The 17,768-nt window shown below is 29.7% G+C and overlaps 8 protein-coding genes across 9 annotated transcripts; 5 read left to right on the forward strand and 3 right to left on the reverse strand.

The window, feature by feature from the left end:
* Window positions 1-107: 107 nt before the first annotated feature.
* On the forward strand, window positions 108-968 carry LOC139087816 (S-phase kinase-associated protein 1-like). The gene is made up of 2 exons (XM_070636736.1): window positions 108-359; window positions 426-968. The coding sequence occupies exons 1-2, from the start codon at window positions 285-287 to the stop codon at window positions 837-839; spliced, it is 489 nt and encodes a 162-aa protein (XP_070492837.1). The 5' UTR covers window positions 108-284; the 3' UTR covers window positions 840-968.
* Window positions 969-1,123: 155 nt separating this feature from the next.
* Window positions 1,124-2,125, forward strand: Pmvk (Phosphomevalonate kinase). Its single transcript, XM_070636733.1, has 2 exons — window positions 1,124-1,353; window positions 1,424-2,125. The coding sequence occupies exons 1-2, from the start codon at window positions 1,259-1,261 to the stop codon at window positions 1,896-1,898; spliced, it is 570 nt and encodes a 189-aa protein (XP_070492834.1). The 5' UTR covers window positions 1,124-1,258; the 3' UTR covers window positions 1,899-2,125.
* A 283-nt stretch (window positions 2,126-2,408) lies between these two features.
* par-6 (partitioning defective protein 6) lies at window positions 2,409-4,983 on the reverse strand. Its single transcript, XM_070636716.1, has 4 exons — window positions 4,743-4,983; window positions 4,313-4,672; window positions 3,918-4,184; window positions 2,409-3,852 (listed from the first exon to the last, which is right to left on the reverse strand). Exons 1-4 carry the CDS (start codon window positions 4,818-4,820, stop codon window positions 3,583-3,585), a joined length of 975 nt encoding a protein of 324 aa, XP_070492817.1. The 5' UTR covers window positions 4,821-4,983; the 3' UTR covers window positions 2,409-3,582.
* A 208-nt stretch (window positions 4,984-5,191) lies between these two features.
* Window positions 5,192-6,289, reverse strand: Prosbeta5 (Proteasome beta5 subunit). The gene is made up of 3 exons (XM_070636724.1): window positions 6,080-6,289; window positions 5,467-5,992; window positions 5,192-5,403 (listed from the first exon to the last, which is right to left on the reverse strand). The coding sequence occupies exons 1-3, from the start codon at window positions 6,209-6,211 to the stop codon at window positions 5,249-5,251; spliced, it is 813 nt and encodes a 270-aa protein (XP_070492825.1). The 5' UTR covers window positions 6,212-6,289; the 3' UTR covers window positions 5,192-5,248.
* Window positions 6,290-6,410: 121 nt separating this feature from the next.
* Cdc5 (cell division cycle protein 21) lies at window positions 6,411-9,168 on the forward strand. Its single transcript, XM_070636689.1, has 3 exons — window positions 6,411-6,564; window positions 6,631-8,862; window positions 8,929-9,168. Exons 1-3 carry the CDS (start codon window positions 6,520-6,522, stop codon window positions 9,079-9,081), a joined length of 2,430 nt encoding a protein of 809 aa, XP_070492790.1. The 5' UTR covers window positions 6,411-6,519; the 3' UTR covers window positions 9,082-9,168.
* On the reverse strand, window positions 9,164-11,161 carry Egm (acyl-CoA dehydrogenase family member enigma). The gene is made up of 2 exons (XM_070636694.1): window positions 10,281-11,161; window positions 9,164-10,201 (listed from the first exon to the last, which is right to left on the reverse strand). The coding sequence occupies exons 1-2, from the start codon at window positions 11,143-11,145 to the stop codon at window positions 9,195-9,197; spliced, it is 1,872 nt and encodes a 623-aa protein (XP_070492795.1). The 5' UTR covers window positions 11,146-11,161; the 3' UTR covers window positions 9,164-9,194.
* Window positions 11,162-12,321: 1,160 nt separating this feature from the next.
* LOC139087790 (apoptosis-inducing factor 3-like) lies at window positions 12,322-14,464 on the forward strand. 2 transcript variants are annotated; one of them, XM_070636697.1, is made up of 5 exons: window positions 12,322-12,523; window positions 12,583-12,832; window positions 12,906-13,108; window positions 13,167-13,466; window positions 13,526-14,464. In XM_070636697.1, exons 1-5 carry the CDS (start codon window positions 12,457-12,459, stop codon window positions 14,428-14,430), a joined length of 1,725 nt encoding a protein of 574 aa, XP_070492798.1. In that variant the 5' UTR covers window positions 12,322-12,456; the 3' UTR covers window positions 14,431-14,464. The 2 variants fall into 2 exon arrangements, with proteins under 2 accessions (XP_070492798.1, XP_070492799.1); XM_070636698.1 differs by having other exon boundaries at window positions 12,399-12,523; window positions 12,587-12,832.
* A 209-nt stretch (window positions 14,465-14,673) lies between these two features.
* LOC139087795 (uncharacterized) lies at window positions 14,674-16,166 on the forward strand. The gene is made up of 2 exons (XM_070636706.1): window positions 14,674-14,706; window positions 14,773-16,166. Exon 2 carries the CDS (start codon window positions 14,953-14,955, stop codon window positions 16,147-16,149), a length of 1,197 nt encoding a protein of 398 aa, XP_070492807.1. The 5' UTR covers window positions 14,674-14,706; window positions 14,773-14,952; the 3' UTR covers window positions 16,150-16,166.
* The last annotated feature ends 1,602 nt before the right edge of the window (window positions 16,167-17,768 follow it).

Here is a 17,768-nt window from a genome sequence, read left to right on the forward strand (position 1 = left end):
ATTCAATTCTCGATGATTGGTTTAACGTCTTTTGATCTTTTGAATATACATCAAATAACACCACTGACAAGTATTAGTATACTTTTTTGGGGACGTTCTCTAATATGTAACCCTTTTAAAGGAGATTTTTTCATACTTCAGAAATTAAATTTCACGGAGAATTTGTTATAATTTGTTATATTTATGCGTTACGTAATAAGAAAACGGCCCCCATTTGTTATATTTTGTATTTCGTAAAAATTGTCATAGCTCATTATTAAATTTAAAACAAAGTTAATTTAAAAATGTCAGACAGCAACACAATTAAACTTAGATCTTCTGATGGAAATAGTTTTACGACATCATTAAAATGTGTAAAGGTAACTTGTAAACAATTTATTTGCCTTGTCAGGCTTAAATTTATATATGTAATTTATAAATTCTAGATGTGCGGAACACTGAAGGAAATGCTTCTTACATTAGATAGTGTTGACATTGATGAAATTCCTCTTCACAATGTCGATTCAATTACTTTGGAGAAGGTTATTCGATGGCTTGAACACCACAAAAATGAACCCCAACCATCAAGTGAAGATATAAAGGATAAAACAGCAGAGACAATCGATGATTGGGATGAATCATTTTTGGACGTTGAACTAAATCAACTATATGAAATGATCACAGCAGCCAACTATCTCGAAATTCCACAGTTGTTATGGTTGACAACACGTAAAATTGCATATATGATTAAAGGAAAAAGTCCCGAGGAAATTCGTACGATATTTAATATCGAAAATGACTGGACACCACAAGAGCTAGAAGCTGTACAAAAAGAAAATCAGTGGTGTGAGGAGAAATAAACTTTTTTTTATTCCTTTTAAGTTTAATGGATTTAATTTTTGTGGTTTAAAATGGATTTAAGTTTTTTATAAATTCCTAATTAATAAAAATAATAGGATAGTCATGTTTTAAAAAATTGTTAAAACTCATATCAAGTATTTTTTCTGCGTATATTCTTATAAGTTATTCAATGTTCTTTCCACTTAAATAATTTATTCTTCTTGATAGGCGAACGTAATAACTCCTTTAATAATACTATAATTTCGAATTTCTATTTGATTCTTTAAATTGATAATATACGAGAACAAAAATCATTGACTAGGTATCATTTGAAAAAAAAAAAAGAAATCATCAAGGTCATGAAATCATCATTTCATATGTTGTTATATACATTGGATGTGAAATCTTATTTTTCTTCCTGTTATATTTTTTAATATCAATGGATATGGAATACGACAGTGTAAAACGAATATTATTATTTAGTGGCAAGCGAAAAAGTGGAAAAGATTATATCACCGATAAGCTCTTGATAAAGTAAGTAACTGCATATTGATTATTCTTTTTATGCCATTGAACTTTCACCAAAAAAATTTGTAATTTAAAGGCTTGGTATGGAAAATGCTGAAATAATTCGAATATCGGAACCAATCAAATCATTTTGGGCAAAAAATAAAAGTCTTGACCTTAAGCAACTTTTAAGTGACGGTGCATACAAGGAGAAATACAGGAAAGAGATGATAATATGGAGTGATGAAACGAGATCTAAAGATTATGGTATTTTTTGTCGTGAAGCTTCTAAAAATATAACAAACGAGACTGTAATTGTATCAGATATCCGGCGAAAAACAGACATTAAATGGTTTTGTGAAAATTTTGGAACGAAAGTGAAATTGATAAGAATCAAATGCGAAGATTGTATAAGAGAAAATCGTGGATGGAAATTTGAATTTGGTATTGATGATATTCAATCCGAATGCGATTTAGATGATTGGAATGAGTGGGATTTGTTGATAGAAAATGATGGTCAAAGGGAAATTGAAACGATTTTAGATGAGATTTGCAATAAATTCATTTCATGATTTTCCTCTAGTTTTTGTGTAGACGTGGTGAAGGAGCATAAAATTTTCAGGAGATATCCAAAGGGGACAATTACTTGCCTTTTAATAGTTATAAAGTATTTTAGTTCAATCGGATATGTTAGTCAATACTTTGTTAGCTTTTTAGATATAATTTAGAAAAAACATTGAATTCTTATATACCTACTCCAGAGAATTTTTTATAATTAACAAAGATCTGTAAACTTATTTTTAGTTTTTAATGAATTTTGTATTATTAAAATACTAAATAAAATGTTTTTCTTTATTACAAATTGTTTCAATGTCTAATTTTACGATTAAGGCTATAGATCTTATTTTGTTATATATGATCAAAAAATAATAGTCAAAAATGAATTTTTTTGGTGATCAATAAATCGTAAGAATAAAAACTTTTACACTGTTAGGTACCAATCGAAAGATCACCAAAAATATAATTTTTATTCTAGATATGATAAATTTTAAAAAGTAATTGATAATTATGTAATAATACAGCATGAGTTAGGTATCATACTCTTATAAAAAATACAGTTTTGGTAAAAAATGAAATTAAGAGTAAAATGAATGAAAAAAGAAGAATGTCGTATTCTTAATAAAATAACTGAGTCACATAACTATAATTCAGAACTTTCAAGACAATATTTATTAAATAGTAATTAATGATCTCTTTGTAAAAACTCACACAATTTCATTATCATTAATTCTAATGCATTAATAGTTAATTATATTCAATAATTCATTGAAATTTTTGTGGAAGACGAAAATTTTTGAATATCGACGTAACAAACGGTTAATATTTGAATGTCCGAAAACCATATAAATGTATGATATGAAAGCACTACAACAGCTTTCCAAAGAAATTATATGGTTTTAGCGACAGAAACAAATTTGCTTTATCAAGCGGCACTTGTGAATTATATTAATTTAATAATTTTGTTCATCCAACACAATTTGTGGTTTCAAATTTTGGACGGAAATGACAATGAAATGGTGCTTTCTTTTATTTCTGCAATAATCACTTTGGTTGAATGGTTGGTGCTACAAGCACAATTTTATCGATATGCAGGAATTTTGTAAAAATTACTCGAGCTTGCATGAAGGGAGGGCCTCCAAAACAACAATTGAGATTTCCAAAATATGTTTGGAATGGAAAAAAGTTCTTGAAAAGCAATATATAAATGAGTGAATGACGTTTAAGTACAAATTATAAATTAACTTTAGGTACACAATAATACAAAATAGGTAGGTAAGTGAAAAAAAATACAGACTTGTATTCTATTTAAAACGGAATGTTTACTTTTGCTGTGTGCATCATGCAACGGAAATGTATAAATTATAAACTTTTAATATCTAGTCGATATAATGTTATGCGACAATCAAGGAAATGTGCAAATTTTCCTTTAATATTAATTTGATGTAGGTGTGTATATACTGATAAAAAATTAACTATCCATGTTTTGTATAGCTGTTCTTCGAGGATTAAAGAAAATATAGATGCCTTTCAAAATACAATATTACAGTAATAATAATAATAAAAATAATAATCATAAAGAAACAAGAAAAAAAATGAATTAATTTTTCATGTGAGTGCTTGCAATAATTAACGAAACACGGAGGAATTAATTAATTCGATCACTTACCGATTTACATTTTAATAACTAATCATTTTTTATAAATGTAAAACACCATTTTGATTCACTACAAGATTATTTTCTTCCAAATTCCCAATACCTGTTAAATCAACTACCTCATCTTGGTCATCATGATCATTTTCGTCTGACGTATTTGTATTGTTTGTGTGATGTGATTGATGTGATCCAGATGATAATTGGCTGTTACGTGAGAATGAGCCACGTCTCGGAGTGGCCAACGTTCTTTGATTTGCTGGTTTAACTGTTATTATCAAGTTGGAGCTATTCGCTACCATCATATCAGTGACCTAAAATTATTTTTTTGTTAAAAAAGTTCAAAATTTGAAAAGTAAAATTATAATTGCTGTCTTACCTGATCTAAAGTTTTTCCATGCACTTCAATTCCATTTACTTCCAAAACTTCATCATTTACTGCTAAAAGACCTGTTGATTCGGCTAGACCGCCTGGAACTAATCGTGATATAAAAATTCCAGGTTGCTTCTCAATTCCATTTGCAGTCACTTTTACAGAGGTGCCGTCACGAATGTAAAAGCCCAACGGTTTGTCACTTCCATGTTTTAAAAGACGAACTCGTCGACATGTTTCAGGAACAATATCTACATCAATAATTTGTGATACCTTTAAATATACATTAAAAATAAAGAAAAAAAAATAAAAATCATAATAATGTAGCGAGTAGATGTATTAGTACAAACAATAAATGATTCATCATGTAGCAATTTATGAGAGATGAATATTTTCTTTACCTGACGAAAATCGTGTGGATTAGAAATGGCTAATGTTTTGGATTTAACAGGCGTCTGTCCGAGTAAACTACTTATAAGATTCTTCGGTCTCATCGTCCCGTATCCCATAGTCTCTTCGAAACTATCTCCTTTTTTCTGTATAATAATTCGCATCAAAGGACGTGCAGTTGTCAATGCTCTATGATAATTATCATCATTGTTTATAGGGAGTAAATCATTATCGCGAGGATCAATGTATGAAATGAGAAATGGTACACCAATCAATTTGTGGAAACGCTCAATTGTTGAATAAAAGTCATCAAAAGTATGAGGATTTTCTGGATTTCTCTTTATCGACCATCTTCGAAACTCTGCATCAAACTAATAAAAAAACAGAATATTTAGTATATTTAGAAATAATTATGGTTAAAATATTGAATCAGACACATACCTTTGATTTTATCTCAATTAGCGAGCTTTCTATTAAAGAACTTCCCGATTGCTTATGAACAAATTTATTTTTCGACATTTTCTTTTATATACTAAAATTCCTTTAATTTTATAAACTTAACACATCAAATAATGATTAAATAACATTAATCTTGCATAATCAACCCGAAAAACAAGTCTCTTGAACTTTTTAAATGATTTAAACTTAAAATAATTCAAAAATAATAAAAATTCTTGACATCAAAACTTATATTTTTACTAGTTTGTATGTAACGCTTTCGGAGTCGATATACTACGAAATTAAGGTAACACGATCAAATACCTAATTTTACTTCGAATTTTTTATACCTGTTTTTTTCTCTCGCTGCACAAAATTCTCATTAAAAACCCTGAATACATGTTTAAACTTCCAGGCTTTAATTCTATACTGCATTATTTTATCATACGAGATTATTTAAAAATTAAGGAAAGTTTTATTTCTCAAAAAATGTATGAAAGATGAACATATTATTTTTTTTCGGCCTGATAGCGGCGATGCAAGTCGAGACAATCTTCTTCAGAAATTAAGTTCCATCCATCTTTTTTAACATGATAGACTCGAACAGTTCCACCAGAATATGCATCACGATGAGTTGCATGATAAATTGACCGACGACCCAATTCTATAAGTAAATTTATGCGTGAAATATTTTTATAACAGCAAAATTAAATATAAAAAGAAGTACCATAAGCTTCATCGTCTGTCAATTCCCATTTATATCCAGAATCTAAAACACCATAAGCGAAAATTGATCCACTGCCGACTGAAAAAACTTTTCCAGTCGTTCTAGTTCCATCAGAGTCCAAATAGTATAAACTAACTTGATTCATATCACCACCAGCTAAAATCATACCCATACTCAAGCCTGAATTTTTATAGGAATAAATGATATTGTTCATGATTTTTGTTGCTGCTGCTAATGAGATTTTTTTCTTATTCCTCAATTCATATAAGCGACACTCAGATGTTAATACACGATACCAATATGTACAATCAGCAGCTCCGCCAGCTAACGTACCAAGTAAAAGATCATTAATTTCGACGACTTTACGAACTGATTGAGAACCAATGTATTGACCGCCAGTTGCTCTACTATCAACAGCTAATACAACTCCTCCTTGATAAATAAAACCCAATGTTGTTGTACCATGATCAAAATTAATTTTTATATCACTATTTCCGTCTTGTAACTTTGCAAGATTTTCCACTGGCTGTTTTATTGTAGAAGTAATAAAATAAGAATAATGGTTTATTATTTTCCAGTATGTTCATAGATGTTTTAGAATTTATTTACTCACATTACAATAAGGAGGTGCTGCAAGAACTTTATTTTGCGATAAATTCGCAAAACTTGATTCCTCGAAAGTTTTAAAGTCACCAAAGACATCGTTAATCGATGGCATATGCTTTAAGATATCATTTAATGCCATTTTCCTTTAATTAATGCACAATTTACAATTTAATATATTTTCTCCGGTAATGATGATCTGCAGAAATAATTTAAAGTTCAAAAATGTTTCACAAAGTTCAAATTTTCAAAAACATTTTTTCCGTTACACACAATTAGTGATGTCAATTTACCGATAAATTTTTATTTCGAAAAATTCAAATATTATATTGTGGAATTGACATCCCTAAAACTAGTGAGATTTATCAAGAGTGTGTTTTGTTAGTTTTTTTAAATCCATTAATTAATTTTGAATATCGGTGACAGTGAAAATCATTAAATAAGATCAAAATGCCACGAATTATGATAAAAGGAGGTGTTTGGAGAAACACAGAAGTAAGAAATGTTTTTAATCGTTTATTTTTTTTCACAAAAAATTAATAAAACTCATAATTTATTTAGGATGAAATCCTTAAGGCAGCTGTGATGAAATATGGCAAAAACCAGTGGTCACGTATTGCGTCACTATTGCATAGAAAGAGTGCAAAACAATGTAAAGCACGATGGTATGAATGGTTAGATCCATCAATTAAGAAAACAGAATGGTCAAGAGAGGAAGATGAGAAGCTATTACATTTAGCAAAATTGATGCCTACTCAATGGCGAACAATTGCTCCAATCATTGGACGAACGGCTGCGCAATGTTTAGAACGTTACGAATATTTACTGGATCAGGCTCAACGTAAAGAGGAAGGAGATGAAAATTTAGACGATCCACGAAAATTAAAGCCTGGAGAAATAGACCCTAATCCAGAAATTAAGCCAGCACGACCAGATCCAAAGGATATGGATGAAGATGAATTGGAAATGCTTTCAGAGGCCAGAGCACGTCTAGCAAATACTCAAGGAAAGAAAGCAAAAAGAAAGGCTCGTGAAAAACAATTAGAAGAAGCTCGTCGTTTAGCAGCTTTACAGAAGCGAAGAGAGTTAAGAGCTGCCGGTATTGGTGTTGGAAATCGAAAGCGTAAAATTAAAGGAATTGATTATAATGCCGAAATTCCATTTGAAAAGCAGCCAGCAAGAGGATTTTATGATACATCAGAGGAATTTGTGGTTCCAATTTCAGCTGATTTTTCAAGACTTCGTCAACAAAATCTTGACGGAGAATTACGTTCCGAAAAAGAAGCTCGCGAACGCAAAAAGGATAAGGAAAAGTTGAAAAAAAGAGAAAATGATATGCCAATGGCAATGCTTCAAAATCAAGAGCCTGAAAGAAAACGATCAAAATTAGTCTTGCCAGAACCACAAATTTCAGATCAAGAACTTCAACAAGTCGTTAAACTAGGCAGAGCTAGTGAATTGGCAAAAGAAATTGCATCAGAGAGTGGAATACAAACAACTGATGCTTTATTAGCTGATTATAGCATTACTCCTCAAATTGCGGCTACACCAAGAACTCCAGCACCAATCACAGACAGAATTATGCAAGAAGCACAAAATGTGATGGCATTAACTCATGTTGAAACACCATTAAAAGGTGGCCAAAATACACCATTAACGTCTACAGATTTCAGTGGAGCATTGCCTCAAACAATTACAATGGCAACTCCTAATACAGTTATTGCTACGCCATTCAGAACATTAAAGGAAGTTGGAACAACTCCGAGTAGTAATTTTGCGACTCCTTCTCAGGCTCTCCTGCCTGTTAGCGGAACTCCAAAAAATAATAATTTTACTCCAGCAAATGTACGCGATAAACTAAATATTAATCCAGAAGATTCATTAAGTGTAACAGAAACGCCTGCGGCTTATAAACATTTTCAAAGACAAGTGAAATCATCATTACGTGATGGATTAGCATCATTGCCAGCACCAAAAAATGATTATGAAATTGTCGTACCAGATGAAGAGCAAGAGGAAATGCCCGAAAACACAGAAATATCAATTGAAGATCAAGCTGATGTAGATGCAAAGCGAATTGAAGACGAAAAAGAACGACAAAGGCAAGCTTTATTGTTGAGATCACACGTAATTCAGAGAGATTTACCGCGTCCAATTGAAATCAATACAACTATGCTTCGGCCAACAAGTGAAATGCAAGGTTTAACAGATTTGCAGAAAGCAGAAGAACTAATAAAACAAGAAATGATTACAATGTTGCATTATGATGCATTAAATGATCCTGTTACAGGAACAAGCGTTGCTCCGCAAAAGAAACAACAACATTTAAACTATCTTGATTCTCATCCATATCATAAAGTCTCAGTAGAAGAGCGTGAAAATGCAGCAAAATTGCTTAAAAGTGAAATGCACATTGTAAAAAATGGTATGGCTCATGGTGATTTATCCTTAGAAAGTTATTCACAAGTTTGGCAAGAATGCTTAAGTCAGGTCTTGTATTTACCTTCTCAAAATCGTTACACTAGAGCAAGTCTTGCAAGCAAAAAAGATCGAATTGAGTCATATGAAAAAAGACTTGAGCAAAATAGAAGAGTTATGGCACGTGAAGCTAAAAAGTGCAGTAAATTAGAAAAGAAATTGAAAACTTTACTTGGTGGCTACCAAGCAAGAGCACATTCGTTAATCAAGCAACTTCAAGAAATTTATGAACAGATTGAACAAAACTATCTTTCACTGTCAACATTCAAATTCTTGGAAAAGATGGAAACCACGGCTATTCCAAAACGATTGGAGGTATTATCAACTTATTTTCTTTGTCATTTATTCCTATTTTAAAATGTGTATTTTGTTTAATTATAGTCCCTAACTGATGATGTGAATCGTCAAACTGAACGTGAAAAACAACTGCAAAAACGCTATTCCGAATTAGTTGAACAACTCAAAGAATTGTCCAATGTACAGAATGGAATTAATGATGTTCATGCAAACGATAACTCCGTAGAAATTTTTTAATTTTTAAATTTTACATTTCTAACGATATATATATCTTATCAGCTTCTCAAAATAAAGGATAAATAATCCATATTATACATAATTTAATTCTTCAGCTAATTAAGTCTATTTTATTAGAAATTTCTAGTTATTGGATGTTCAAACTGATATTTCTTAGTTTCTAGAAGTTTTTCTCCAACAACTTTATAGACATGCATTGATGTTCCGTGTTCACCATTATCAATATCTTGTGCTATTTTCTTTATCCGATTTGATAAATCATAACTAAACGCATTTGAAAGATAAATTTCTTGATCGCCATTTCTCAAACCAATGCAATAAGACCTTGAGGCACGTGAACTTGCTGAAAACATTGCATAACATAACGTTGCCATTTCTGAGATTTTAGAAATCTCAGCAGAATGTTGGAATATTTGCGTTCCATATCGTCCAAGAAGAATTTCGATTGAAGCTCTCAAGCGATAAATTGATGCTTCAAGATAAGTTGCAGCTGGTCTTAATGACGGATGTAAGAAATGCCACAAATCCATTTTTAATTTGGGATCTTCAATTGATATTTCATTTCTCATTCTACTAAAGATAAACATTGGATGGTCTAAAATGCTTCTCTGCTTTTTGATCATTGCATTAAATTCCTTTCCAGCATGGCTCATTCCACTCAAACCAATAAATTGTTTTAAGGTTTCTAAAGGCTCTTCAATTCCTATAATTTGAATTGCGTCACGAAATAGCTTTTCATATCCTTCATCAGTTATTGTTGATTTTGGTCCTACTATATGCAATGGAGCAGCAATGAAATCAGACAATGATTCTACAGCAAATGCTTTTATTATTCCACATTCAACGTCAACATCTTGATTTTCATAAATATCCTTTAAACCAGCTGTTAAATATATCATACTTTCTAGTGCATAACAATTTGCAATCAATTTTCCCAATTTTTCTTTAAGCGTGTCAATGTCCTTAAAATGTATATCCTGAACTTTCGTATTAATGATGTAATCAGTTAATTTATTAATAGTAGGTTTCATTATTCCAGAAACTGCCATCATTCCAACATTCAACCTCATCTGATTGAGTAGTTCTATTGAAGCTCTTATATCATCACTGACAAAGTTTTCTGAAATTTTGAAGATACATAATCAGCATTATATAATTAAATAACAACCACATATCAATTAAAATTTGAATAGAATTACCATTCGAAATCTCAACATTATTTAATTTTAATGTGACTCGTCGGAAAGTTGATTCATTAAATCCAATTGTAGACTGATTTTCAGAAATTGAAACACCATGAGCAGTTCCATCAATAAGAAACATTGCTGCTTTTTCTTCAAAGTCACCGCATATATCAGTAGCTTCAATTGAAGCAACAACTAGAAACAAGGACGATCCGAGATCATTTAAAAGTACATTAGATTTCTCTCCATTTACAATCCAGGTATCATTGTCTGTTTTTCTTGCTGTTGTATTGAATGGTCTATTTTCTGTGTTAGGAGGAATCGGCTCTGTAAGGCAAATCGATCCAATGAGTTCTCCTCTTGTCATTTTCGATACATATCTTGACTTTGCATCATCACCACAATAATTTATAATAAAATCACCAACAGTTTTATGGCTTGCTGTAGAGAAATTATAACTCAGCACTTTTGATTCGGGTTCACTGTGAGCGTACAACATTTCAGTTTGAAGCGATGGATCACAACTGAAGCTTCCGAAATGACTCATTTTAAATATGTTTTTTCCATCGTTTGGATTATTGAAAACATTTGTTTCCAGGAAATCACTGTATGAGTTTTTTCTTTGAGTTGCTTGATTAACAACGTTATTATCATATAATGCTTCTGGATAAGCCATTAACTCTGTGTCGACTTTTGCAATGAAGAAATTTTTGATGAGCGGCTCTTTTTTGGGCTTTTTTTCAGGTATTTTGACAGCGTCATACTTTTCCTTAAATTGTGTTACTTCTGCTCCATGAAATCTAGTCGATGATGTTAAGAGGTGTCGATAGAAATTATTAATTACAGTATTTTTTCGAATAAATACAGTTTTTAAAAACATTGCTGCCAATTTTTTTCTCACAATTTTTTGTTTATAAAATTTTTAAATTTTTCATAATCGTTAAAAAAATTATGTTTGAATATTTTTTTAAACGTTTTTTTTTTAACTAAATCTCTTAAAGAGTATATATTACTATTTAGGCATCACTTAGCTTCACGTAGCATCACACAGCTTCACAGGACTTCACATGGCATCACATTGCACCCCCATTTCCCCTGATATCCCTCAATTTTCAGCTTCACACGGCTTATGTTCTTGTATTTGCAAAGGAATTGATCGATTTTTTTAACCTAGGAGATTTATTCTCCCTGAGCTTTTTCCGTACCGAGCTTTAATTTTACCTCATTTTTCTTAACTTGTTTTCTTGTCTGTTTGTTTTATTTGACTTGCTCTGTATTTTTATTGAAATTTGTGACGGTCGTGAGTCTAATTAATTTAATGGCTCGATTAATTTACAGTAAAATAAATTTCGGGACGAGCGATTTTTATTTAAAGTGTTTTTATTGACCAAAAGCTTTTTTGCTTTGTTTGTGTGTATTCATGATTTAAATAATTGGCCTGATCACATGAAGAAAGAGATTCAATATATCACAATATAGGTATGTAAATCAAATAAAATAGAATGCTAACTCTTCCTTTTTCTGTCTTGTGCAAAAAGAAAATTAAAGGAGCTATTTATTGATTAGATTTGATGTATAATAGATAGTAAGAATTACTAAAGTAAATTTTATTTACTTGTTTGTTTAGTTGATATTTCTTAGTTTAACGCATGTAGCGTTTGAAGCACGTTAAGTAATTAAATTATTCATTGATTAGAATCATCTATCAAACATAATTTATTAATAGTAATTAAGAGTAGGCTAACTATCTTGCATAGTCTTTTATCAACTGGTATCAGCATAGCTAGGTACTATAGAATTGATATTACCAACGATTATTTCTAAAATATCGATATGTTTATCACTGTTATTCTTTAAACAATCAAGCAAATCAAGCCTTAAAAATTATTAAACCTTATCATAATGTGTATTTCACGTAATGATTATCATCATTCTCAAAGTACTTTAGAGAATATCATTTTTCTTCTTATTTTTATAAAAAAAAATATATTACCGCCTATACTTGTTCAATTTATTAGTTTATCTGAATTAATTCAGTTAGCATTCTTAAGTCGTCCACAGAAGTCAAAAATAAAGATTCCCAAAAATTAATAATAAATTGGTTTTTTTTTGACACTCATTGAGTAATTAAAAGTCATTTAAAATTAATCGATAATCGCGTGTAAAAAATTTATAAAAATAATTCTATATTATGGGTGCTGGATGTTGCAAGAATAATGACGTTGCTGCAAATGTCAAAAATATTATGGTTAAACCGCGTAAGTAAATTATAAATCAATTAAATGGTTATGCTATAATACTGGTTTTATCCATTAAGATAGCAAAGTTTCGCCAGAAAATAATCATGCATCTACTGATAATGAGTATGTTGAAGCTGAAGTTTGTCACGAAAATGATATCGGTGAAAATGAAATGAAAAATTTTGAATTTGAGAGTGCTGATATATGCACAAAAGTTCTTGTTATCAAACAGAAGGGAAAAATTTCAGCAATTGGAAACAAATGTTCCCATTATGGAGCTTTTTTATCTATGGGAGTATTAGGAGATGGACGAGTTAGATGTCCTTGGTATAAATTTTTTCATAAATAGTTTAAAAAAAAAATAAATTACTTAAGTTCTTTGAACCCGATCTTATTACAGGCATGGAGCATGTTTTAACATAGAAACTGGTGATATTGAGGATTATCCAGGACAAGATTCTATTCCATGCTATCAAGTAAAAATTGAGAGTGGAATGGTTAAAGTTCGTGCTAAAAAATCAGCACTTCAGTCATCAAAGAGAACACCTGAACATGTTGCCCGAGATTTGACAAGTTTACAAACTTTTGTTATTATTGGAGGAGGTAATGTAAATTTATCGATCTTTTGAATATTTTCAAAGCATTCTATGTTCAAACTTAGGTCCAAGTGGTGCAATATGTGTTGAAAAGTTGCGCCAAAACTTCGGAGGAAAAATCGTTTTAATATGTCGAGAAAACTATCTACCATATGATCGCGTTAAAGTAAGCAAATCAATGGACAGTGACATAAAGTCAATTTTGTTGAGAAATGAAGAATTCTATGATGAACATGATATTGAAGTGATGCTTGGTATATCAGCGACGTCATTAAGTTTGGGCAGTAAAGAAGTTTCATTGAGCAATGGAGAAAAATTAAAGTATGATAAAGTATATATAGCTACAGGGTCGTCACCAGCTACATGTAAAAAATTTCTATACAACGAATTCATAGAAATATTGATGATATTTTTATATTTTTAGTGAACGTTCCCGGAATGAATTTAAAGAATATTTCGACACTTCGCGATATCTCAGAATCTTATCAGATTATGAAAAAGATCAATAAAAATAGTCATGTTGTAGTAATTGGAGTAAGCTTCACTGGAATGGAGGCAGCTTCATTTTTGGTGAAGAAAGTTGCGAAAATTACTGTTATTGGAAGAGATTCTGTTCCATTTAGACATTCCTTTGGTCCAGAGATAGGAGAAGCTATTATGAATATGTTTGTTAATGAAAATATTACTTTTGAAATGAAAAACGGGATCAAGAAATGTATTGGAAATCAGAAAGGAGAGATTGAACGTATAGAGTTAAATGATGGAAAAGTTTTGCAAGCTGATATTCTTATAGTAGCTTGTGGAAGTGTTTTAAATACAGCATTCTTAAGTGACAGTGGACTAGTTATAAACAAAGACGGATCGATTGATACAAATGAATATTTGGAAACAACTGTAAATAGTGACGTTTATATAGGAGGAGATATTGCCAACAGTCCTATTTTAATGACAGGAAAGCGAGAAAATATTGGTCACTATCCATTAGCACAATATCATGGTAAAATCGCAGCATTAAATATGTGTGGCATAAAAACGGAGCTTAAAGCAGTCCCATTTTTCTGGACTATGCTATTTGGAAAATCTTTTCGTTATGCAGGTCATGGAAAACCATCAGAAATCAAAATTATAGGCAGCTTAGAAACCTTTAAATTTGTAGCTTATTACATAAATGAAGAAGAACAAGTAATAGCAGCATCTAGCTGTGGACATGATCCAATTGTGGCCCAATTTGCTGAATTTTTGTCTCAAGGAAAGATTTTACAAAAATCTGATATTGAAAATGATCCTTTTGGATGGACAAAACGAATTAATGAGGAACGTGAAATTTAGAGCAAATAACCGTTAGTCACATTTTAAAAAAAAAAAATTTTCTCCTTTTTTGTTTGGAAAAGAAAGAAAAAATAAACAAAAATGGAAAGTTTGACAAAAAAACTTAAAATTGAAGTTTTTTATATTTCTTTTGATCATTTCCCATTAAATATACTGTATAAGATACTTGACTATCTGCCAATATGTGATCAAAAAAATCTGATGTTAGTTAATCAATTTTTTCATTCAATACTATCACAAATTTTGAAAGAACATACTTATTTGTATATTTCAAAGGTAACTTATTGAAAATTACAAATAAATTAAAATGTGTATTAAATGCTTGAATTTTACATTTTATAGCAAAAAAAGTACAATTTAAAAGATGTCCAGATTTTTAGACGACGGTTCAGTGAAATATTTTTTCATGGAAATTTGGAGAAAAATACGGTAGAGCAGGTTCTCAAAAAATTTGGACAGTATGCAAAGAAAATTTATTTTGGTAAAAATGATCTTAAATTTATCAAGATTAGTTCAAAAGATATGACATCATGGCTAAGGAATGTTCAGGAAATAATTCATTTAAATACACTAAACATTGACATAGATGATAAAATAATATTCAATGAAAGAATAAGTTTATTACAATTAAAAAAGCTTAAGTGTTGTGATACATTCTTATCAGTTTTGGACACACCTAGTGTTGAAGACATTCAAATATTTGCTACGGATCGGCTTAGCAGTCAAAATCTGGACAACATCAATAACTTTTTAGTTAGACATTATTCTATAAGAAAATTTTCATTTCGAATATTTTGTGCAGAAGATATAGATATACAGCATATTGATTTTAAACTAAATCACCTCAAATTGACTGAATTAAATTTGACAGAATTTCGTTTCGATCCAAATTCGGTTACTAATATTCTTAAGCATCAAAGAAATTTGTTTAAATTTCACCTTGAAGATGGCTACTTAACACATGAAGATATTATTTGGTCTCGTCAATATGAGCCTATATTTAATGAGATATATAATTTGAAACAATTAAATAAGTTAGTGATAGAAATGCCATCTATAAATCTAGTTCGTAATTTAAAGAAAATGACAAATCTGAAGAGACTTCATATGAATGGCATAACATTAGATGTTTTAAATGTATTTTTAGAAACTGAATATCCTTATTTAAGAAAATTATGCTTGGAAGGAATAGAATTTGGTACAAGAGGACTAAAAAAAGAAGATATTTGGTTATTAAGTCAAAATTTTAAAAATCTTACACATTTGAAAATCGATTCTGTGTCTTTATCTGTAATTGATTGCATGCTGAGGAACATGAATAATTTGAAAGTTATTAAAATAATTAGAAATACAAAACTTTTGAGTAAAATCAAATCAGTTAAGGACGATAATCTACAAATTACCGAAACTCATTTAGAAAAAATAATATGTGAACAGGAAGACTTCAAGACCAGAATATTACCAATAATCAAAATATCACCAAAACTAAGAGAAGTTAAAATTTATTGGAACAACAAGCAAACGCCTATAATGACAATTATTTTTGATATTCTGGAAAAATGCTTAAAAATTGATCAGATTGAATTTAAATATAACGGCTTGTATGCCAAAGACGATGCCATACCTTTTAGCTCACACTTTTGTTTCGCCTTAAATAACAGAAACTATCAAATTGTAATTTGTCGAAAGAATGGAAAGATTTTATGTAAAAAATTGTAGTTAAATTTTATTTAATTTAATCTACCTATATTGTTAGAAATAATAAAATTACTCAGAAAACATAAAAAAAAAATATGATCTTGATCTTAATACATACAAAATAAGACGCAACTCATAAATTTATGGACGCCTTAAAAAATCATTAACATATATTTTACATCGAAAATACCTTTTATCTAGAGATTTCAATATCGAACTAAAATTATGTACCGGCATTACGTCAATAAATATTCTCAAAACCGGTATTATAATTCATATAAAAGTGTAAATTTTGTATGCTTTTTCGGTTCGATTAATTACTTTATATTAAGTAAATCTTACCTAGAACATGAACAATTTAAGAATCGGTTTATAAATTTATTTATAATCTTAAAAGCTCAATGTCTTTTTAGAATGGACGAATTGAAAAGAATCTTTAAAATTTAATAAAAAAAAATACTAAAGTAAAGACTTATTTTTCTCGTGCAATACAAGAGGTATTAATTTTTTTTTAATTCTAATATTCAATACTAGCATTGAAATCTCTACTTTCCTCTTCATCTTTTCGCCCTTGAAGGTCAATTTTGTTTTTATTTTTATTGCAGCATTTTTATTACTGCATACTTTTACTTTCATTCCATTGAATGTCATCAGCCTCTTTAAGATTTTATGCTTCATACAGGTCAAATCAAGTGATTATTTACTTTATTCACATATGTAAGTATTATCATTTTTTATTTTCAATTTTGTAAATGATTATGCAATGTTCATTTTATAGCAAGAAATTATTTTTAAGGTGAAATAATTGTGACTAAGTATTTTAATAAAATGAGACTCGAAGTAAAGTATTATGTAAAATGATGGTCGTACTTTGCATTATTATTTTCACTTTTCGTTCATTTTTTTTTTTATCTTGTCCAATGTTTTTAAGTAGGTTAGTAGTAACGTTGATATGCAATTAAACATTTACTAATTCGTTGAATTCACGTTCCGTTGACATCGAAACATCACATAGTTATTTGTAATAAAATTATAGAATATTTTTTGTCCTTAAAGTTTAAAAGAAACTTTAAAAAAAATTAGGTCAAGGTTATTTGGTGATCAATACATTTAAACTTTTTTTACAACGATGTAACTTCACATAAACAAAATTAAAATAAAACTTTTGATATCAAGTTAAAGCGTTTTCTATTTTAATGTTGAAGAACTGATACAATTTCAGAGAAATTAAAAGTTAATCAACCAATTTTAGGCTTAAAAGACTTTTTATTATACAATTTTAAAAATATGATATAAACATTTGAAAGCTTGAAATTTGGTGCGTTGTCATTAAATTATGGACCATGTTTTTTTTCTTAAAAAAATATCCAAAATATCATTGGCATATGATGTAACATGCTTTTATAACATAATAAAATGTTGGCAAAATATCGCGTGACAATAAATGAGAAATTGATGACTAAGTAAGATTAAAATATATAAAAAATGTTATATATGATACACAAATGAGATAAATTATAGAAAAAGGTTTCTTTTTTAACTTACGTAAATCCTTTCTTCTAAAAGGTTTGGGGATATTTGTCACATTATAAGTGTTTGAAATATTTTGCTAATCATTTTTGCCACTAAGAAACTACGTC

The sequence above is a fragment of the Chironomus tepperi genome, unplaced genomic scaffold (genome assembly GCF_022539635.2).
Source record: "Chironomus tepperi strain 1889 unplaced genomic scaffold, CSIRO-AGI_Ctep_v1 contig_137, whole genome shotgun sequence".
Classification (NCBI taxonomy): domain Eukaryota; kingdom Metazoa; phylum Arthropoda; class Insecta; order Diptera; family Chironomidae; genus Chironomus; species Chironomus tepperi.